Source organism: Microcaecilia unicolor, chromosome 5 (genome assembly GCF_901765095.1).
Source record: "Microcaecilia unicolor chromosome 5, aMicUni1.1, whole genome shotgun sequence".
Lineage (NCBI taxonomy): Eukaryota > Metazoa > Chordata > Amphibia > Gymnophiona > Siphonopidae > Microcaecilia > Microcaecilia unicolor.
This window is the reverse complement of record NC_044035.1, coordinates 287,482,564-287,506,453: the sequence shown is the minus strand read 5'-3', so window position 1 is coordinate 287,506,453 and position 23,890 is coordinate 287,482,564. Positions and strand designations below refer to the sequence as shown.

Genomic DNA, 23,890 nt, shown 5'->3' with positions numbered 1-23,890 from the left:
AAGAAATTTGACCACGTGATACCACTCTTTAAGGACCTTTATTGGTTACCTAATGCGCCAAGTTAACAATATTTTTTATGGATGTTGTCCATTAGATCATGTTAATTTAATTCAGAACACTAAATCAGCCTACTCATAGTCAATATTTTTAGAAATTTAGTTCTCACTTCAATGACTAAAATTCACTATAAATGCTTTTTATATAGCTTGTTCAGCTATTATGCAGTTAAATTATGGAATTCTATTCCTACTCAACTCTGGACCATCTCAGATTATTGCTTGTTTAGGAAGTCTTTAAAAACTTATTTCAAAAATATTTTGATTCTTGACATTTGTCTGTGGCGGATAATTCATTGATATTGTATATGTTTTGATCCTTATTGGAACCCATTATGATTCCTTGAGGGAAATTAGTGGGATACAGAAGCTGGAATAGAATAGAATAAAATCCTAGCATTTCTCCAGGCAGGTATTCAGAAAGGATTGGTGTTGGGTTCTCTAAACGTTCAGGTTGCGGCTTTGGCCTGTTTCAGGGGCCAACTACAAAAGACGTCTCTTGCGGTTCACCCAGATATCATTTGATTCTTAAAGGGAACAGGCCACTTGTGGCTTCCCTTTTGTATGCCGTGTCCAGAGTGGAACCTTAATTTTATCCTTTGGGCTCTTCAGAAGCCTCCTTTTGAGCCACTCCGGAAGGCTTCCTTGAAAGATGTTATGCTAAAGGCAGTGTTCTTGATGGCGGTTGCATTGGCACATAGGGTTTTGGAGCTTCAGGCTCTCTCGTCAGGATCCCTTTCTCCACTTTTCAGAAGTAGATGTCTCCCTGTGCATGGTTCCTTTATTTCTTCTAAAAGTGGAATCAGCATTTCATCTCAAACAATCTGTGGAGCTTCCATCCTTTCACAGAGAGGATAAAGAGGCTCACTATTCTTTCTCAATGTGCACAGAGTCCTCATTAGATATCTGGAAGTAAAGAAAGAGTTTCACAAATTGGACAGACTATTTGTGCTTTTTGGCAAGCACAGGCTTGGCCTTATGACTCCCAAGCCCACAATTGCTAGATGGCTGAAGGAGATTATCACATCAGCTTATTTGCTTGCAGGGAAGCAGGCTCCTCTAGCCTTGTGGGCTCATTCTACGAGGTGTACAGTGACATCCTGAGTGTAAACTATCTTAGTGTCTCTGGCAGATATTTGCAAGGTGGTGACGTGGTCAACGCTGCACACCTTTGCCCAGTGCATTTTTTCTAGCAAAAAAGGTGCCAGTACTCAAATGCTAGGCCACCCATCAAGGGTGGAGTGATCACTGAGAGACCCACCCCACAATAGCCAGAATTGATGTGTAGAGCCTGAGCTCTTTCATTAAAATTTGGGGTCCATGGGTCAATTTTAGCAGACAATGGAAAAAGTGCTGGTACTCAGTACCCGCTCAAAAAAGCCCTGCCTTTGCCAAGCACTACAGGGTGGATGTTGCAGCGTGCTTGGAAGCCAGTTTTGGGGCTTTGGTCCTTAGGGCAGCAGCACCAGGATCACACCCATTCTAGGGATTGCTTTTAAAGGGGAATGGGGAAATGGGACTTGATATACTGCCTTTCTGAGGTTTTTGCAACTACATTCAAAGTGGGTTACATATATTCAGGTACTTATTTTGTATCAGGGGCAATGGAGGGTTAAGTGACTTGCTCAGAGTCACAAGGAGCTGCAGTGGGAATTGAACTCAGTTCCCCAGGATCAAAGTCCACTGCACTAACCACTAGGCTACTCCTCCACTTAAACATTGAATAGGTTCTGGAATAGTGGGAAGCTATGTAATAGAAGGAGAAATTAGGTCTTACCTGATAATTTTCTTTCCTTTGGTCCTTCCCACTATTCCAGAAGCCTGTCCTACGTTTCTGAGATGTCTAGTCAGTGCAAAGTAATGAGTGAAATAATGACTGTCACCTTGCGTGGTGCTTTCTGCATATCTCTTGTTCTCTACAAGTTTGTCCAGAGATGAGAGAGGTCCACACATGTTTGCTTGTCTGGTTAGTGTTAGGTTAACGAGTTGTTTAAGGTTGTTGTGTTTATTCTAAGTTTATCCTTACTGCTTGTCTACGTAAATACTGAGGAGCTGGACTGGATGCCAAGAGAGATATCTCTCAGCTCAGTTTTCAGTTCTCTATTTCCATCTGCTGGTTGATGGACACAACTATCCCACAGGTTCTGGAATAGTTGGAAGGACTCATAGAAAGAAAATTATCAGGTAAGACTTAATTTCTCCACTTGCAATATAGCACTTAGGTGCCCTGCTAACTATATGTGGGTATGTGAGCACATGTGCCTGTAAGTGCTGGTATTCTAAATATTCATAGGAGTAATGTGCACTTAAATTTGGATGTCTAGGTTATAGAATTACCCTTTTACTGTAGTAGTACAGTCAGTACTCATTAACCAAGATGCTATCAGGAAATACATACAATGTTAAGAGACTGTGCACAATATAGAATCCTGTGAAAATGATTCACAGTTTCTAACCCCTCCCACTTTCCAAGGTGGTAAACAATGCACTTGGTGCCACTGTAAATGCTGCTACACCTCAACAAACCAGTTCACACAATACCCCACATATGCCAGAGCTCAATGGACAGCTAGTACTGGAGCAGAAAACTTGCCCCAGGCAGAGAGCAAGGTACCAGGTACCAGAGCACATGAGGACTTCTGCAGGCAAAGCTGTTGCTCTCTGTGCTCACAGCCCCAGTCCTACAGTTTGGATTTAGGTTTTGGAACAGGACTGTAGTCTCCCAAAAACATTTCCATTGCTAGACTGCCACTTCAAGTTCAGATATTCCCAACATATGGCCAGACAGAGAAGAGATCTCCATTCACACACACACACAGAGAATTCACTCTTATTTATTCTGAACGGATCCAAACTTCAATAAGACTTAAAAAATATCTCTCCCTCCTGTGTTGAATTTTTCTAGGTTTTTTTTTAGTATCTCTCCATCTATTACAGAACAGAACACACAGCGAACAGCTCTTACATGCTCTACTGGCTGTAGGAATTTGATGTCCGCTGTTGGGCAACCACAGGAAGCGAGGTTGGGGTAATGGCCTTCTTCCAATACACAGTAATAATCAGCCATTTCAAACTTGTAGCCCAGGAGCCAGCTGAAGAAATTAAGAATCAAATCACGTAAAACAATTTAACTACAGCAGTAATGAAATACACATGCAGGCAGACAATTTGGCTGACAGTACTTATAGGAGAAGGCAAAACAAGGAGAACAAATACCTCATGAGTAGCAAGCAGCAAAGAATAGAGTGAGGTCCAAAAAACGTGGAGTCCAAGAGTAAAATAGTCACTTCTGTTTATTTATGATCGGAGATAAAGGGTAAAATACCATCTACTGGAATATACTATTGCATCTGGAGGAGTATGACTCAACACAGCCATGTTTCAGCTGGAATACCTACATTAGGAGTACAGTGCACTACAGTGCTGTAAATCCAATATGTGTGTTGTTAGAAAATCTAGCAAAGAAGTCCTTAATGCCAAGGAAATCTACGGCGCTTAATATCAAGGTAACTTCAGGTGCAATAGAATATTCCAGTAGATGGTATTTTACCCTTTATCTCTAATCTGCAAACGCCTCTCCGGTACTATGTAAACCACATTGAGCCTACAAATAGATGGGAAAATGTGGGATACAAATGTAACAAACAAACAAATAAATAAATAAATAAATAATCATAAATAAACAGAAGTGACTATTTTACTCTTGGACTCCACGGTTTTTGGATCTCACTCTATTCTTTGCTGAGTACTAATAGGAGATCCAGCAAAATACCTATGTAGACCATTTTCAGCAGGACATTTAGGGAATAATTTCAAACATCTAATCTGGACATTTCAAATTGTTCACATATTCAGCTGTGCTATACATATAGTAAATACCACTGAATATACAGATATCTGCGCTGGGCTCCTGCTCAGTTAAATTGCTTGTTCGGGGACATCTGCTGATATTCAACAGCACTTAACTGGTTTGTGCCACTGAATATCAGCACTAACTGCTAAAGCATAGCCAGTGATTTTATGAGAGATCTGGAGGTGGAGTTAGTACTTACGCAATTGTGAACATTCAATATTCAGCACTTAACCGCATAAGGTAGCTGGACAAATCAGACTACATAAAACTCAGTCCTATCTTTATCTGGTTTCATTTAGGCAGTAAAGTGCTTTCTATCGCACTTAACTGGATAAGGGACAGCTGGCTGCAGAAACCCGGATATTCAATGCCAGTGCCCGAACATGACTTGGCATTAAATATCCAGGCATACTGCCATCATCAGCCAAAAACTGTTGACCACTGCCAGTTGAATATTTATATCTCACCTGGATGCCCACCCCTCTTACATTTGTTTTTTTGCTGAGTAAGGCATATAAGCTTTATATATAAAGGGCACGTCTATAACTGGGCGCCCACATTTACATGCTACTCGAGTGCACAAATGTACATAACACAAGCACTTCTGTACATTCCTACCTGTAAGTGACAGCAGGGTGACTAAGCACTATTCTGTAAGTGTGCAAGTAAGTGACTTATATAGCGTGTAAATACAAAACAGCATTCAGATGGGGGGGGGGCATGGGTGGTGCTGTCAGTTACATGTGCCCTGTCACATTGTAACTGTGGACATGTATATATAGGCCTGCCGATGCCGGGTTATGCTAGTATTCTATAAGGGAAATCAGGTGCTCAGATGCCATTACAGAATAGGCTTTCACCACACGGCAATAGAACGCCTAAAAAGAGGCACCCACTTATAGAATTGCCCCCATAGTGGCTAAATATTGGCGCTTGTAAATATAATTTATACATAGTGATCCTCATTTTTGCTCGATGTATAATGCTAGATATATAATGGAGTATACATTCACCATTAAACATAATGCATGCCAGATTTTTTTTTAAATCAGTTAGATGTTTTTGATTATCATGACCTTACATAACAAAAGACATAAATATTTGGGGGGGGGGGGGGGGTTACTTTCTTTCTATGTGAATTAGAGACTGACCAAATTTCAGTTTTGGTTTTGGCGTCGAAATGGACCTGAAATCTGGGCACATTTTTGCCTGAAACCAAAACTCCCTCCCCCCCCCCCCCCCCCCCCCCCCACTGCATACATCCTCCCTTCCCCCTCCTGGTACCTTTCAGCTAGCTTCCCCCCTTCCCTGGGCCTACCTTAGGCACCCTAGTGGTCTAGTGGCCTAACTGGGGCAAGAGCGATTCATAGTCACTCTCGCCCCAGCCATCTCTGCCGGAAAAATGGCTGCCGAGACCTTCAGTGGCGGTCTCACTCCTGCCTATACCGGTTCCAATCTCAAGATGGCTACCATGACTGAAGGTCTTGACAGCCATTTTGGCAGCAAAGATGGCCAGGGTTTGAACAACTGTAAATCACTCTTTCCCCTGTTAGGACACTAGACCACCAGGGTGCCTAAGATAGGCCTAGGGTGGGGTGAAGGAACCCGACTGACAGGTGGCTCCAGGAGGAGGGAAGGTAGGCTGTGTGCAGCGGTGGCAGTGATAGTGGGGGGGTGGGGGCTGTCCAGTTTTGTTTCAGCTCTCGGTTTCTCCCGAAATGAAGCAGCCAAATTTGGTTGTGGATTCAGTTTTGGTCAGGCTGTAATGTGCATAACAGGGGCGTATCTGCGTGGGGCCACAGGGGCCTGGGCCCCCGCAGATTTCGCCCTGGCCCCCCTCCCCGCCGTCAACCCTCCCCCGCTGCTTACTTTTGCTGGCGGGGTCCGACCCGCAATCTTCATATTTCGGCTTCCTCCGTGGCCATGTGCTTCCAGGAAGTAACGCTGCAGCGCTGATTCGTTGAATCTAGTTCGGCGTCTGACGTCCCAGCACGTCAGACGCCGAACTAGATTCAACGAATCAGCGCTGCAGCGTTACTTCCTGGAAGCACATGGCCACGGAGGAAGCCGAAATATGAAGATTGCGGGTCGGACCCCGCCAGCAAAAGTAAGCAGCGGCGGAGGGTTGACGGCGGGGAGGGGGTGGAGAGAGGCGGCGGCGGCGGCGGGGGGGGGGGGAGGCAAAAATGTGCCCCCCCTCTCTGGCTCTGGCCCCCCCTACCGCCGGATTCCAGATACGCCCCTGGTGCATAAATATGCACAGCTCTATACTACTGAAAGAGTTTCAGAAAAATCAGTGCGCCAGTACTCAACCAGTATCCCAGCATGGTGTCATCCAAGACCTAACTAAATTCTACTCCGTATTCTAAGGCATGGACAAGGTGAGGTTACATAATTTTCCCACATTTAGAATCAGATTACTTAGTTTCATAAAGACCTTTTCTGTTTTCTTCATCTTATTCAGAATTTTACAATATTTGTTCTAATTACTTTTCTCTTTTCTTGTTTTTGAATAGAGGTTTCTGTTTTTATTAATGTCTGATGTTTTGATGTTACTTGGTTAGGAATGTTATTGATGGGCAGAATATAAATTTGTTTCATATATATAAACATTTAAAAAAAAACCAACAACAACATTCAGATGCACTACATATTATCTACAGGTGGTTCACAGTACTGACAATGGGGATACATACCATCCTCGCAGAACTTTAATAGAACTAGGTGATACAAAGTCAGAAACCTCCGCTGTGACATCCACACACATCCCCTGAAAATTCTCCTGGTTGTATGCTTTTAGCTACAAAACCAACAAAGACATGTATTCATGGTAACAAGAAAGACAGAAATCAGTGAACTCACCCTAACCCACAGATCCTCTTGATCAAATGCTAAATACATCTGGCTCCCAGCTCCTTCCTTTACACTGGTCTGTATAAGTATTATAAAAGAAAATTTAGTGCTTACCTGATAATTTTTTTTCCTTTAGTCCCAAGAGATCAATGCAGAGATTTGCAGGTTTTGCCTATCTACCAGCAGGTAGAAATAAAGAGAACAAAGTGCTCTGCCATAAAGATCCTGTGCAGTAGCCTTCCCCTTCAGTATACATGGTAACAAAGCAGTAAATCAAACCAGATGAGAGAGAAATCTCCTGCCTCAAACAAGAACCACTGTGAAACATGAACTTGGAACTGGAAGAAACTAAGTGTGTGGGCTTATCCTGGCATGGAACTGGAAAACAGTGTGAAGGCAATAGAACCAACACTAGCAACAAGCTGTTGCCTACTCTTCAGAATTCCTGTTTTTCTGTTTTGCTTTGTTTTGTTTTTAATGTTACATCAACATCTGCAAACAAGCAATATCCCCAAGCTACACATGGCCCAGAAAACCAGACATATAAACAGAAAAGCATAAGGAGGGACTCTGGATCGATCTCTTAGAAGTAAAGGAAAGAAAATTATCAAGGACTATTTTTTCCCTGCATTATATCCCTGAGATCAATACAGAGACTTGTGGGACGTAAAAAAGCAATCCTCAAGTAGGGTGGGAAACAGTAATTCCATCCACCAGGACCGAAGCACCAAAGGCAGTGTTGCCCCCGGCCAAGACATCCAAACAGTAATGTCTCAAAAACATGTGTGGCGAGGACCAAGTCACCAAACTGCAAATCTCATTCATCATAATGGCCTGTGATTCTGCAAACAAAGTAGCCTGTGACCTGGTGGAATGTGCTTTGAAGCCCAAAGGCAGCGATCTTCCTGCTAAAAGGTAAGCTGAGGAAATGGCCTCCTTAAGCCACCTAGCGATGGTTGCTTTAGAAGCTCACTCCCCCTTCTTATGACTGGCAAAGAGGACAAAAAGATGGTCCAAATGCTGAAAGTCATTGGTGACCTCCAGACATAAAACAGAAATGCATTTCCTTTTCTACTGAACACAATACAAAGGCATTTGCTATGCACATTTCCAAAAGTTAACATATTCCATTTAAAACATTCAAAATAAAATGCTTTGTTTCTACCTTTGTTGTCTGGACATTTTATTTTTCCATCTTGCTGGTTCCAATTTCTCTTTTCTGCTTTCCTGTCTGTCGTCTGCTAATTCTTCTTCAAGCAGCTGTCTGTCTGTTCCCTCACTATTCTTGCCCCTGACATATTAATCATTCTTTTTTAGCTCTTTTCTGCCTCTCTCTCACCCTTCTTCTCCTCTTTTTTACTTTTCAACTACCTATCAAATTTTCATCTTCTTCTTTCACCCACTAGCTTTCCCATTCCCCATCTCACTTCTTCCCCAGCCCTACATTCTCTTTCATCTTTAATCTACTCCCCATTACCATATTTCTACCCTCTGTAATCACTATCCTCTCATTCATTTCCTTTCCACCCCTCCTCCCCCTCCTGGCCTCTTCACAGAGTTCCACCATTCCCATCGACTTCCTCCCTCCACCCTTCTAGCCAGCATCTGATCCCTCTTTTTCCCCTCCCCACCTCACCCTCATAGCCTGACATTTTCCTGTTCTCTCTCTTCCCTCCTGCCCTCTCCCCCATTATCCAGCATTTTCCCTCTTTCTCCCTTCACTACCTCCTGTGTATCTCTCCCTCCCTCTCATCCACCCCCATTTCCAACATCTCCCCCTCTCATTCCCACTGTCCACCATGTCTCTTTCCCCCTCCCTTGTGTTATGGGTCCAACATCTCTCTCCCATTGCAATGCAGCATCTCTCCCTTCCTCCCCTCTACCATCAAGTCCAACATTTCTCCCTCCCTCCCCATGTACCATTTCTCCCTCCTCTCCACCCCTATGTTCAACATTTCTCCCTCTCTTGCCACTTATCCCCTCTCTATGCAGCATGTCTCCCCCCTCCAACTCATATGCAAGATTTCTCCCTTTCTCACCCCTCCACCCCTTTGCTGCATCTCTCCCTTCTTCCCCCATGCAGCATCTTCTCCCACCCATGCAGCATCTTCCCTCCCATGTTCCCTCCCCTGTGCAACATCTTTCCACCATGTTTCCTCCCCGTGCAGCATCTTTCCCCCATGTTCCTTTCCCCCTTGCAGCATCTTTCCCCCATGTTCCCTCCCCACCATGCAGCATGGCATCTGTCCCCTGTCTTCCCTCCCCCGTGCATCACCTTTCCCCATTTTCCATCCCCCCGTGCAGCATCTTTCCCTGTCTTCCCTCCCCCCATGCAGCATCTTTCCCCCATCTTCCCTGACCCCCATGCAGCATGTTTCGCCCCTCTTCCCTTCTCTTTCCTATCCCATCCCACCCACAACTGTGCTTGTGGTTCTACGGGTTGCCGGCAGTGGCAACGATAGCGATTTCTACACACCTGCCCACTCTCAATGACCTCCTTCTAGCCACTAAGCGCTAACCCGGAAGCCTCTCCTCTACCGCATTTTGACTGGGCAGAAACCTGAAGTTGCGGCAGAGGAGAGGCTTTCGGGTTAGTGCATAGCGGCTGCAAAAAGATTGTTGAGCAGCAGGAAGTGTGTGAAAATCAGTGCGAGCCTGCAACCAGCGGAGCCAGAAACTACTTTAGGGACAACACTGCTGGGTGGGCCTGACCCCACACTGGGTGGGCCCAGGCCCACCTGTGGCTACGCCCCTGATTCCAGGCATATGTTGCAGCAAGATAAAAGGAACTGAGTCTGGAGTTAGCAGTGGAGGAGAAGGGAACAGATAAGAGCAATTTACCCAATGAACGGAGTTCCCGGTGAGGAGTGTCGGGAGAGATAAGAGTGGAGAGGTAATGAGGAGCTGCAGAGTGAATGGACTTATAAGTCAACAAAAGGAGTTTGAACTGTATGTGGAAATGGAGAGGGACCCAATGAAGTGACTTGAGGAGAGGGCTAATATAATCATAGTGACACTTGTGGAATATAAGTCATGCAGCACAATTTTGAACACATTGAAGGGGAGAGAGATGGCATAGTGGGAGACCTGTGAGAAGCAAGTTGCAAAAGTCTTAAGTGAGAGGTGATAAGAGAGTGGATAAGGATTTTGATAGTGTGCTTAGAAAGGAGTGTCCAAACGTGCCTTTTTTGGCTGTTGAGGACAGGGACCACTTCAACAAAAATGCCTGATGCATCAACAAGACAAACTCCGGAGAAAACGGAGTGTCCAAAGAAGCCTGCCCCAGAAAACCACTATCTGGCACAACTAGGCCACTGAAGCTGCCCAAAGAGCAAGAAACCGCTGCCTGAGAGGATCTGTGCCCAGAATGTCCTGAAGCACTGCATGCTGGCACCTCAAAGATGGCCACCATGGGCACGTGGTCTGAATTAATGTGGAGTCCATTAAAACTTCCTCCTGTAGCTCAGCTGAATCCTGCGCTGCTGCTGCAGCTGAATTGTTCAGCGAAGGGCCATTGGTGGAGGCTCCCAAGCATACTGCAAGGCACATAGGCCTGATGCTGCTCGCCAGCCCCCACACTAGGAGCAGTGATTTTTTATCTCTGCTTGGGCTGACATGGGGGATAACGAAAAAGAAAAGGCAAAGAATTTCACGAGACTGTCTGCTGGCAGCACAGGCAGAGCTGCAGGAATACTGGTGCAAGAAGGGCTGTTTATATCACCCTTGCCGTGTCCCTCAAATACTGGAACTGGTCAGATTTTTCCAGTCCTTATTTTTTTAACGTATTTTTTTTAGGTTCTTAAAGAGGCAGGAGTCTTTTTTTTTTTTTAAATCAAATAAAGAATGCCAGAACCAAATAAAAAGGGATATCTGGCAGCAATGGGGGTATGTGGGGGGGGGGGGGGGGGAGATCTGGCACCACTACTAGTACTGGGACTACTACATCTAGTTGACAAACTCTCTTGGCTCAAAACCTCGACGTCTCTTTGCCATACTAAACTCTCTCCTCAAAGTGCCTTCACCTCCAACTCCACCTTCACTTTCTCCCCAGATTCTAGCTGAGTACTTTCATGGCCAGTATTCTCAGTGGAGGAGGGTAGTTAGTGGGGTCCCGCAGGGGTCTGTGCTGAGTCCGTTGCTTTTTAATGTATTTATAAATGATCTAGAGATGGGAATAACTAGTGAGGTAATTAAATTCGCCGATGACACAAAATTATTCAGGGTCGTCAAGTCGCAGGAGGAATGTGAACGATTACAGGAGGACCTTGCGAGACTGGGAGAATGGGCGTGCAAGTGGCAGATGAAGTTCAATGTTGACAAGTGCAAAGTGATGCATGTGGGTAAGAGGAACCCGAATTATAGCTACGTCTTGCAAGGTTCCGCGTTAGGAGTTACGGATCAAGAAAGGGATCTGGGTGTCGTCGTCGATGATACGCTGAAACCTTCTGCTCAGTGTGCTGCTGCGGCTAGGAAAGCGAATAGAATGTTGGGTGTTATTAGGAAGGGTATGGAGTCCAGGTGTGCGGATGTTATAATGCCGTTGTATCGCTCCATGGTGCGACCGCACCTGGAGTATTGTGTTCAGTACTGGTCTCCGTATCTCAAAAAAGATATAGTAGAATTGGAAAAGGTACAGCGAAGGGCGACGAAAATGATAGTGGGGATGGGACGACTTTCCTATGAAGAGAGGCTGAGAAGGCTAGGGCTTTTCAGCTTGGAGAAGAGACCGCTGAGGGGAGATATGATAGAAGTGTATAAAATAATGAGTGGAATGGATCGGGTGGATGTGAAGCGACTGTTCACGCTATCCAAAAATACTAGGACTAGAGGGCATGAGTTGAAGCTACAGTGTGGTAAATTTAAAACGAATCGGAGAAAATTTTTCTTCACCCAACGTGTAATTAGACTCTGGAATTCGTTGCCGGAGAACGTGGTACGGGCGGTTAGCTTGACGGAGTTTAAAAAGGGGTTAGATAGATTCCTAAAGGACAAGTCCATAGACCGCTATTAAATGGACTTGGAAAAATTCCGCATTTTTAGGTATAACTTGTCTGGAATGTTTTTATGTTTGGGGAGCGTGCCAGGTGCCCTTGACCTGGATTGGCCACTGTCGGTGACAGGATGCTGGGCTAGATGGACCTTTGGTCTTTCCCAGTATGGCACTACTTATGTACTTATGTACTTATGATAAGGTTCACAAGATTAACCTTGAATTCTCAACCAAGCACCCCAGCCACAAGTGCAAGCAACAGACAACAACCCCAGCTCAACTGGGCCTGCTGGACAGGCCAGGAGCAAGCACCAGACCTGCTATGTCCATCCACCTGCTGAGGTAGAGTGCTGAAGGGAAAGGCTATTGCACAGGATCCTTATGGAATCTCTGGGACGTAATGGAAAGAGACTTTGGGAACCTTCCCGCCATGCCTTAAAAGCAACCTCCAAATTCTCTCTCTCTGTTGTCCTCTAAAAATACCCTATAAATTTGAAACAGTAGGTACGTTTAGTTTTGTTTTAAGTACACAAAGCTTCTGGAAGCTAAGGCTGCCAGAGGGCACAGTAAGCTGGTAAGCAAGCACTGCCAGTGCAGGAAGAAGCATATGAATGTCATTATATAGAGGATTTCCCTTCTGCAGCATAAACATTTACATGCCTAGAGCTACTAGTGGTTTACAAATACACTCTGTACAGGGAAAGAACATTCTATACAACAAAGAATTCAGAATAAGCAATTCTATAAAACTGTTCTCCACAAGGCAGAAAAAGCATCAACACAAACATAGCCCAAGAACATACCAGGTGTTGAGGCTCCTTTCTCCCAAGAGGTTCCTGCAATGCAAGAAAAGAAATGAGGCATTTTTCTAACTTTTTTTTTTTTTTAATCACCACCATCCTGTTTACAAAACTAGAATGTTCTGTGATCACCAAGAAAATGGGCAGACTGATTACCTAAAAAGAAGAGTTAAACCTGTACGATTTTACTCAAAACTGGTTAGTGGATACTAGAAAAATGGTCTAGTATTTGCTTTTGTCCACAGTGCCTGAAGCATAAATTCTAAAGCATTAAGCATCTCAAATAGTACGGTCAGTAGTCCTGTCTTGTTATATTCCTTCCAAGAAGCAACTGATAAAAAGCTGTAACCAAGGACACAGTGACTTTGATGATGTCACTTTTTCCCATTTTTCCCTCTTAGTCAGTTGTATCCAAGCAATTAAGAAATTCATTACATAAAGAACATTTTGCAAGCTGAAATCTCCATTTTTGAATTAACCACTTTCCATTAACCTCGTGGGAAACAAAGAATTTTCTCACTTATTTTTTCACACAAATCAATAACTTTTTCCTAGTCACTCACCAACATAACAGGTCGTATGGATAGGATGGTGTTATCAGATGCTCCCCAGTCCACACAGTTCTTATACCTCCCTTTTTCCAGGACATACTGCTTCCCGCTGTAATGCTTCTGCTGGTAAGCGACCCACCTGGGATATAACACAAGCTCTTAGCTTCTCACATGCTCCCCCCCAAATAAATCTGCTGGGGTGGCTACACGCTTCATATATAACATGAAGAAGAAAGTGGCAATCAGGTGATTAAACAAACAAATGTAGCCTCTAAATAGGAAATTAACCATCACCACTGGTAAATATTTTATAGCCTCTGAAAAAGCTTCGAAAAGCAGAACACTTACACCCCATTCTGGACATAAATTGATCTTGTTTCTGTGCCAAAGCCGGCCTCTTCCAAATCTGGAATTTCTCGGTTCACAATATCTAACTTCTTTCCATCTATGTCCATCTCAAAAAGGGAAACTGATGGTTCCAGAAAATCCTGCAATGATACCACAGAAAGGAATGAAACACCACCTCACCCACAGACGGCAGAACAGTTGGTTACATCTAATTTACTGGCCTTGAAGATTGGGGTGACATGCCGAGAAAGGAAGGCTCGATAAACTGGGGGAAGAGGGTGGCAGGACTTTACATTTCTTTATTTCCTAAGACCTGAAGGTATCTTAATGTTTCAGAATGTGTTCTCATTTAGCACTTAAGGACCCAATAATCAGCCCATGGCAGTAAGCAGTTTGTAAGCCGTACACCACCATGGGCTAAATTAACCTCAGATATTCAATGCTGGGGCATGTCCAGCCTCCAGCATTGAACGTCCAGGATAGTGCTACATCCCAGAAGTAAACTGGACACTGGCTAATATTCAGTCCAGTGCCCAGTTAACTTGGTAGATAAAGTTAGAACAGCTTTGTTGCTGTCCTAATTTTATCTGCATAATTAGATGGTTAGTGGACTGAATATCACTGCTAACGAAGTAGCGGCTCCACCCAAAGTCCACGCCTAGACTGCTCCTAACCTAGCCAATTTAGGAATGGCTGGCTAGAGCTGATATTCAGCGGCACTCTACGGTTAAGTGCTGCTGAATATCGGCAGCTAGCCAGCTCAATAGGGTTCAAGTGAATTTGCTCAGGGATTCCTCTCTCTCAGATCTGCAGACACAAATAGGTATTTCACTCCTCTATTCATGCACCTATACTATCCTGCACCTGCCTCCTCATCCTCACCACAGGGCTCTTAAGACACTCTCCCCCTAATTCTATATATAGGCTCAAAATTGCCTGTGCAATGTAATTACTTAATGAGCCAATTAGCACCGATAATTGGGTGCTAACAATAAACTATTAGTGCTAATTGGTAATAATTGGAATTTACACATGCATCTTTATATATTCTATAAAGATGTATGCATAAACTTTTCCGTGTAGATCTGAAAAAGGGACATGGCCCTAGGAGGGGCATGGACTGGTCAGGGATAATTCTAGGATTTGCACGCAGTTTATAGAATTTGGGGGATCCGCATCTAATTTAGGCATGGGGATTTAAACCAGGGTTCAGTTAGTGTAAATCCCTGTGCCCAAAATTGGGTGCAGATCCCGGCATTCAGCACTATTCTATAAATGGCACCCGACTCAAAGCGTTGTTTATAGAATAGTGCTTGCCGCGCATTTTTTCGGAGCCCAAATTTGGCTGTCATTTACAGAATTTAGTCCTCTCTGTCTAGGAAGAGAAGCAACATAGGAGATTGGGAGCATCACAAAGACTGGTATCCACATACCTTAAAAGTACTTTTAAAGATCTAAGTACTTTTAAACAAGGGTCTTTGGGGTTGCATGGACTCATTGTATGCCTCTTTTAGATTTGAGTAGATTTTCTGCAGGCTCTGAAACATTTTACTGGACTAATATTCAGTGATCCACAGAGATACATGAGCTTTCATGACTCTACTGGTCCATTCTTCTGACATCAAATGTAACCAAATTTGAGTACGAGGTAACCCTGCTATATACAAGATCTAAAAATAAAACAGAAGCACCCCACAGTTCAACACTTCTATTACTGAAAAAGAAGGAAAGACATGGAAGGAGGTCCGCCAGGCAATGGCTCCTGATGAAAAGAGCAAGGATTGCTCAGACCACCATGAGCTGGACTAAACAACCAGCCAAGGTCAGGCTCTGAGATTTGCAGCTGGGAGAAAGTGAAAAAACTACAGGCTTAACCTAATCTTATCATGGCTCCAAGAAAGCAATACTGGAGAGAAAAACACTGAAAAGACATGGAGCTACCCTGGAGAGACCTTCCCATGCAGATGTAGTGAAAATGTCCCCAGCAGGATCAGTATTTCCTGCAGATTGTTGGTATTCTGTAATATATATTCATGCAGGAACCTGTTTAACTCACCATACCCCATTCCTTGCCTGAAGCTACAAGGCAATCACTTTACACATGGTATCATGGGTCTGACTGATGAGCCCTGCACATGACCTCAGTAAAATCAACTGAGGACATACAGAGAGGCAAGTAGAGGAAGCAAGGTTCATGGCAGTGCTTGTGATGATAGAGGACCTGTCACTGCACATTGAGACCCTCAGGGCCTCTGATACTGGAAGACATATACAGTACATATACATATACAGTACATTCTCTAGCCCTATTTACGTGGCTCATGTTCTTGTAGAGTTTCACTGACCAGCAGAAATAGCAACTGGTAAAAGCTGGAGAGTCTGATGTAATTTAAACTCTACAATCTATACCTTTAAAGGAAGACTTCTCTTTTCTTCTTTGTAATATTCTTTTGCCACTGTATTGCTGTAACAAGATTTTTTCTTGGATATTATAAATATTCTAATAAATTATAAATTAAAAACAAATAAAGCACACAGCACAGAACAATTCTCTTGCTGATTCTCAACTGTAATGGAAAGTAATGCTTTGGCCTTCTACTCTAAAAAGATTGTGAAGGAATTTGGTGCGGAGTTTCATAATTCCCTGATTTGCCTTTAATTGTAGGACTCATTTTGATCAGAACCTGGATCATTCCAAGATCCCACCCAACTTGCCTACCCCTTTGTATATCTGCCATCAATGTTATCTTTAAAATTATGTATCTCACCTTTTCTAGGCTTTGTGATTGTTTTCCTTACCCTAAAAGTAACCTCTTACCTGTAGACTGCTTCCACTGTTCAAGGCCAGGACCACCATAAAATTCACAACAGTTGAAACCTGTGTTTTGCAGTTCCTACTTGCCGTCATAACCCAGAAGTTTTCACATAGACTGAGCTCTTAGACTGTTACTTCCTGTTGGTTCAGAACTCAGACTACTATCTAGTGCCCTTTCATTCATTATGCATGTTTTTATGGGGTTCATCTTATGACCCACCTCTGCCAGTAACACAAATTGATCTGGAGCCATAAAACTCCCTCTCTGTACTGTGGAGATTACTAAAGCTTTCATACAGCTGCTACAGGGCTGGAGTCCAGCTGTGGCTGTTGGCTTTTGCTTCCCACAATGGATGGCCAGCTACCTTTGGGAGGTGAAGGCCAACAGACAAAGCTGGGTGCCAAACATGCAACAGGTGTGTGAATACAGCAGAATACACCCCTCTCCTCAAGTCACTTCACTGGCTTCTGATCAGTTACCGCATACAGTTCAAGCTTCTCCTATTAACCTACAAATGCACTCGATCTGCAGCCCCTCCTTACCTCTCTACCCTCATCTCCCCCTACGTTCCTACCCGTAACCTCCGCTCTCAAGACAAATCCCTCATTTCAGTACCCTTCTCCACCACCGCCAACTCCAGGCTCCGCCCTTTCTGCCTCGCCTCACCCCATGCCTGGAATAAACTCCCTGAGCCCATACGTCAGGCCCCCTCCCTGCCCATCTTCAAAGCCCTGCTCAAAGCCCACCTCTTCAATGTCGCCTTCGGCACCTAACCACCATACCTCTATTCAGAAATCTAGACTGCCCCCACTTGATACTTGACATTTCGCATTTTAGATTGTAAGCTCTTTTGAGCAGGGACTGTCCTTTGTTAAACTGTACAGCGCTGCGTAACCCTAGTAGCGCTCTAGAAATGTTAAGTAGTAGTAGTATCTAACACTCATTCATGCTCAGTTATGCACATAGAGAAATCAAAAGGGAAAGACTCTTACAGCCTGAATGTAGCGGAAGGAGCTCAGGGTGTTTCCGGCACCACCCCACACCTGCCAGTCTTCATACTCTCCCTCCTCCAGAAGATACTGCTGACCTTTGTATCGCTCCTTCTCATAGGCAACCCACCTATAGCAGGGCAGCAACAGATAGAAGGGAGGAGTTACTTGTCAACCCTAAAAAATACACCAATCTCTGTCTCTAGCCCAACCAAGGAAAATGCCATACTGCTTCCAGCCTCATAGGGCCTCTAGGAAGCATCATACTGCCCTTAAATACAATATAGTAACAGCCAAAAGTATGGCTATGTAGAAAACAATTTTATGTTCAAGATACTAACTAATTCAGTTCATGATTTCACCTCCTTGGATGTAGAGTGTCCAAGGAATAGATTCATCACTGTGTACTTTGTATTAATAATTGATTGAGAGTTAATAATTGATTGAGACTATCTTCACACCAGGAGGAATGAACACAAATGTCTTAATTGTAAGACTTGGCCAACATGGTTATAAAAATATCCAAAAACTCATCTATTTTAAACCAGTTCTCCAATGTGCCTCTATAAAATACTCACAATAGTACATAAATGATCTTGCACAAATATCACAGGAACCCAAGACCACCCCAGAAAAATAGTGCGCTGCCTTCTGTTTTAAGGACCTCAGTCCAACCTTGGAAAACACCATACTGTCTTCTGTTTCAAGGCTATCTCTTAATAGTGCCCCAATCTATATCAGGAAGAACTGCCCAACACATTAAGACATTAATATGTCATTCACCATACAGTAACACATCATCACCATAATGGCAAACTGAAACTGTTTTTTTTATTCAGGTACATTTCCGATATTAAAGAGAGACCACAGGGATGTTAAAGTACTGACATGACTCTTTTCTACTGATTAGGGTTGCAGATTCTCAGAAGCAAGAACAGTAACATGCTACTGTTAACCATCAACAATGTGACAGTGTGAAACTCATCATTAAACATCCATCTTTAGATGTTACTGTGCTTAAGAAGTTTTGACCTGTGTCATCTCTGCCTTTTTTAGCAAAACTAATAGAGAAGGGGGAATTGGACTTGATATACCGCCTTTCTGAGGTTTTTGCAACTACATTCAAAGCGGTTTACATATATTCAGATACTTATTTTGTATGAGGGGCAATGGAGGGTTAAATGACTTGCCCAGAGTCACAAGGAGCTGCAGTGGGAATTGAGCTCAGTTCCCCAGGATCAAAATCCACTGCACTAACCACTAGGCTACTCCTCCAATTATTGGATTTTCTTAGTTTACATGAGGTGTTGCATAATAACCGATACTGAAATGTTAATTTCTCTGTTAGATGTTGCACGGGTAGGGTTCGATAAAGGGAAGAGATTTTGGTTAGTTACATTAGATATGTCAACAGCTTTTGATACTATTGATCATAGTATTCTGTTGAATTATTTACAATATTGGTCTGAGTGAGAGGGACAGTACTGCAATGGTTTAGATTGTTTCTGTTGGAAAGGAAATATTGTGTTTTTAAAGATGCAGATAAATCATACGAAATTGGGTGCCATACCAAAGTGCCCCAAGTGTCAAGTTTACCTGCAATTTTGTTTATATGCTGATGACATCCAATTTTTGTTTTGCATAGATCAGACAGTTGAAGACAACATTAGGATGTTGACCCTGGAACCGATATTCAGACAGCAGGAGTTGGCCCAGCTAACTTCCACAGTCGGCGCTGAGCCTGGTTATTCAATGTCGGGCCATTTCCTGTGACCAGCATTGAATATCTGGTTTATTTTTGCCAGTTCCAACTTAACCAATCAACCCGATATTCAGTGCTGGCCGGTTAAGTCGAAACAAGCCAAAGATATTCTAGGTATTCACGTGGCCAAATATGGCTGCCAAACTCACGCTGAAAATTGGCAACCGCTAACCACAAATTTTCAGCAGGTCTGTGTTTTATGAAATCTTATATTAACACAACCACATAAGTGCTGACTCTACCCCCCCCCCCCCCCCCAGACCAGCCACAAAATAGCTGGTTTAGGCTTAGACACTAACTAGGTATATTCAGTGGAGCTATCTGTTTACATGCTGCTGAATATCCACAGTTAGCCATGGACAAGTGATTTACATGGCCAGGATCCATTTTGGACCATTTAAATCGCTTTGAATATCAATCCCACAGATGATAAGATTGTTGAGGGAAGAGATGCAGGGTGGGCCCTAAAGCAGGGATCTGGATGAACCATTGTTCTGGAGATCACATTCCCTAGAACCATAGTGATATATAGGCATGCAGAGCTCTCTAACTCAGCAGTATTTAGGTTAATGAGAAAACGTGTCTGTGATGAAACAGTGGGTTTCTAAGCCTGTGAACTTTATTATTTTTACTGATGACAAATATTGCTCCTAATTGGCCAGCAGATGGCATTTGTTTTCAGTTTTAAAGCTGTTGCAGAAAAAGACTTTTTCTTTTCCATTTTAAGCTTGTGGATAGGCAATTTGCAGTAACATTGGCCAGATACTTTCAAAGCTGGTGCTCTGGTTGGCCCTAGAGTTCAAATCTAGCCAGGAGTTACTGGATTTCTTCTTTAGTCTCAGCTGGGGAGAACAGAGGAGAAGCATCTCTGTCTTGAAACCCTGTTCAAGACTTGTGAGCAGTTAATTTTCCTGAAAATCCCCAGGTGCTACCCAGGTAGTAACAAAATGTTTAGATGGTTTTATAATTGATCCATATTCAATTATCTGTTATTTTTGCTGATTTCACCCTTTTCTGTTCACTGTTCAAGTTCTGTGATAATAAACCTATAGTTTATTAGCTCTGCTATCCTGACTTGACTAAGAATCCTGGTGGTTTGTGTTTTGGGACTGTTAGTGCTTTCTAGGAACCGTGGGACTTCTGGGAGTGTGGCACCAGTCTCTTAGAAATCACTGGGGAATAACTTGAGAGTGGGAGACTAGCCCAGAGGCAAGTGGGACCCAGTCGGTGGGAGGAAGGGCTAGTATAGAGAACGTGCCCAGGTGCAGGTGGGCCTGAGCAGTACTGTGGACAGACCCTCCAGGTGGCCGCAGGGTTAACTGCAGGTGGGTGCTGGGTATTTTGTGACACTATCCTATGCTGACAGAGAACACAGCTAAATCTCACATCATTTCCCGTCTCCCTCTTCACCACCAGTCATGTTCTGCTTGAAAGCTAGCTGTTTCCATGTTTCATCCCAGAAGGTGTGTACAGATCTAATGCTTTAAGCACCTGTACACATGCTAATTTCCCTAGCACCCATGTTTGGCCCCTTTCCTGTTTGTACGCTGAACATGCTGAAGAGACATATTGTGAATGTTTTCATTCCAATATACACTCTTGGCATTCTTATAATAATTTGTCTTCAGCACAGACAACCAACCATACTCACACTCCGCCAATAACACGAATTGAGCTGATGCCAGGAAACTCCCTTTCAGTACTGGGGAGATCACTCAACATATACAGGTGCTCTGTCAGCTCCTGAGTCCAGCCACTAAAGTTTGCTTTCTCATATAATACCATCTGCAAAATACAAAATGAAAGTATGCTGTCATGCAGAAACCATAAGACATGTTAAAGCTGCTCTAAAGCAGAGGCTCACTCATGGAGCTTGTTTTGGAGCACCTGGGCTATACAGCAAACACCATCACAAAAATGTTATAACTTTACGGCAAGATCCTAAATATTCCAGACTATCATATAGGTCTCTGTTTTACTAGACTTCTGAGCTGTATAAATGTCTGAGGGACTGATGCAGAAAGCCTCACAGTACAGCCAGCTCAGTGCATGGCTCTACCACAAAATTAGGAATCCAAAAACCCAGTGGCATGCTGTAAACAATGAGCGTGCAAATTAACTCAGCAGTAATCCACAGCTCAATGTTAAAGAGTAACATAGTAACATAATAGATGACGGCAGAAAAAGACCTGCACGGTCCATCCAGTCTGCCCAACAAGATAAATTCATATGTGCTACTTTTTATTTGTACCTGTCCTCTTCAGGGCACAGACCGTATAAGTCTGGCCAGCACTATCCCCGCCTCCCACCACCAGCTCTGGCACAGACTGTATAAGTCTGCCCAGCACTATCCCCGCCTCCCAACTACCAGTCCCGCCTCCCACCACCAGCTCTGGCACAGACCGTATAAGTCTGCTCAGCACTATCTCCACCTCCCAACCACCAGCCCCGCCACCCACCACCGGCTTTGGCACAGACCGTATAAGTCTGCCCAGCACTATCCCCGCCTCCCAACCACTAGCCCCGCCTCCCACCACCGGCTCTGCCACCTAAACTCGGCACCCTTTCTGGTAAAAAAGAATGCCATTGACAATTTGCATTGACCCCCTCCTCCCAAACCAATGCTCCAACAAACCCCCTCCCCAACCTGACACCCTCTTTTGCTGACCTGACCTGACTCCCTCCTAAAAAAAAAAAAAAGTCCTTTGAGATGCACTGAGCAGGGTCAGCTTGCCTTATAAGGTAATAGTTCCCTTATATGGTAGACTAACCCTATATGGTGCAGCCCAAGACGCATCCCATGAGGCTAGGCCCTGCCATTTTTGAAGATGATGACACTGGAGGCAGGAGCAAGTGGGTATCACTCCTGCCTAATTTAAGATATGGTGTCTATGGGGAGCCTGGGTGAATGGGTCAGGGAGTGGGGATAGGGTCCCACTAGGCACCATGGAGGATTTCTGTTTATGTCAAATTGGTTTGGGGGGGGGGGGGTTGGTGAGTGGGAGGAAGGGGTGCCATTAGACACCAGGGATGTTTTTTGAGGGTTGGGTCAGGGAGGGAGGGGGACCACTAAACTACTAGGAATTTTATTTTCAATTTCAGAGGCCGGGGGGAGGGGAGGGGAGAGGAAGGGCCACTAAAATACCAGGGACCATTGCAAAAAGCTATCTGGGGCATGAGGTCAAGTTGGGGGGAGAGAGGGGGTGCTGCTAGACACACATCCCTCTCAACCAGCCCTTCTGCACTGCACAGACCTTGCACAGTTTCCCACATTGTGTGTGCATCAAAAACATGTTTTTTAATTGCATGGCACGCAGGTTACAGAAAATGGGCATAGGCCAGATCCACGTGTAACTACTAATGACTGCCAATTAGCACTTGTAAATGCCAATAATTGATTTGTTATAACCTATTTAGACAATTAGCTTATGCGTGGATTTATGCATAATTGTGCACCCAACTTTGGGTGACCTATACAGAATCTGTGGGAATGGTTCCCAGTATGTGATGGCAACTGGTTTCAAAAAGGTAGCAAAAGGGCTGTGCCTGGGACAGTTATGCAGGCTGGCAATTACTTACGCGAGGGTCCATGGGCATCTGTACCTTCAGTCCACCCTGAAATACAGCAAAATATTGAAGTAGAACAGATTCTCTTCTTATATCACTTTAAATAGCGGATCACTTTCAGACTTTTATCCTCAATTTCCAGTCACTTTCTCGGTTCATTTCACACATTCATTTTAATAATAATAATACAAAAAATCTTTAATGCATGTTGGAACATTTTAATGTGCATTTAGAGGGCAATTCTATATAAGGCATGTCTGCATTTAGGTGCATCTGACGTGCGTAAATGCAGGATAGGCACCACTTACGTGGGGGCTTGTCCAAAGTGCTATTTATGTAAGCTTGCACGTACGTGGCAAAGTGCGCAATTGAAAAGAATACTATCAGATGTACGTGTTGATTGACAAATCTAGGCATGCCCTCTTACACCTCCCATTGACTTGGCATAAGTGGGCACACCTTCTTTTTGGTGCACTAATGCACTAATATTCTCTAACACCATCAGGGTGCTCATCACACTGCACTGGGGTGCCAAAAAGGAGGCACCAATGTACAGAATTGCTGCTTGACCTAACATTCATAGGTTAATGCATACTAAATTGATCTGGCATGCACTAACGTTTTAAAGTCATGCTAATGAACTGAATGCATACTAATGAATACACATCCTTACTGGACAATTCCATTTTCACTGAGCTGGGGATATACATTGTCTTAACCTAACATTTAAAGAGATTTGTGGTCATCCATCACCAAAGCCCTATAGAGAGACACACTAACAGAACTAAGAAACAGTACTTCACCCTGAGGCCTAAAATTAAACCTAGTGTTTTATTGTCCCATTAAATGCTTTGGAGTCAAGATGTTTTACAGGTAATTACTCACACACACAACCTATTCAGAAATTGTTATGTTATAATTATATACCCTTTTCTTTGCACCAAAGCTTAACCCAAAATGGGCCACAGTGTAATCACAATACTTAAAAATACAATAGTAACAGGAGTAACATAGTAGATGACGGCAGAAAAAGACCTGCACGGTCCATCCAGTCTGCCCAACAAGATAAACTTATATGTGCTACTTTTTGTGTATACCTTACCTTGATTTGTATCTACCATTTTTGGGGCACAGACCGTAGAAGTCTTGCCCAGCACTAGCCCCGCCTCCCAACCACCAGCCCCGCCTCCCCCCACCGGCTCTGCCACATCTCAGCTAAGCGTACATTTAACAATACATCAATTTCAACTGCATATTATAAAAAATCCATCATAATTCAATCCCTAATTAGAAAAATAATAAAA

General features: G+C 43.7%; 1 protein-coding gene across 1 annotated transcript in view; it reads right to left on the bottom strand.

Annotated features, from left to right (window-relative positions):
* The window catches only part of CRYBG3 (crystallin beta-gamma domain containing 3), a 138,939-nt gene that overhangs the window by 23,464 nt on the left and 91,585 nt on the right, over positions 1-23,890 (bottom strand). Inside the window, exons 10-17 of the mRNA XM_030204260.1 lie at positions 22,599-22,634; positions 20,671-20,804; positions 17,261-17,387; positions 13,453-13,592; positions 13,117-13,243; positions 12,557-12,589; positions 6,607-6,710; positions 3,023-3,149 (exon numbers count right to left, since the gene is read on the bottom strand). Of these exons, the coding sequence (XP_030060120.1) occupies positions 3,023-3,149; positions 6,607-6,710; positions 12,557-12,589; positions 13,117-13,243; positions 13,453-13,592; positions 17,261-17,387; positions 20,671-20,804; positions 22,599-22,634 (828 nt within the window). The remainder of the gene's footprint in view (positions 1-3,022; positions 3,150-6,606; positions 6,711-12,556; positions 12,590-13,116; positions 13,244-13,452; positions 13,593-17,260; positions 17,388-20,670; positions 20,805-22,598; positions 22,635-23,890) is intronic.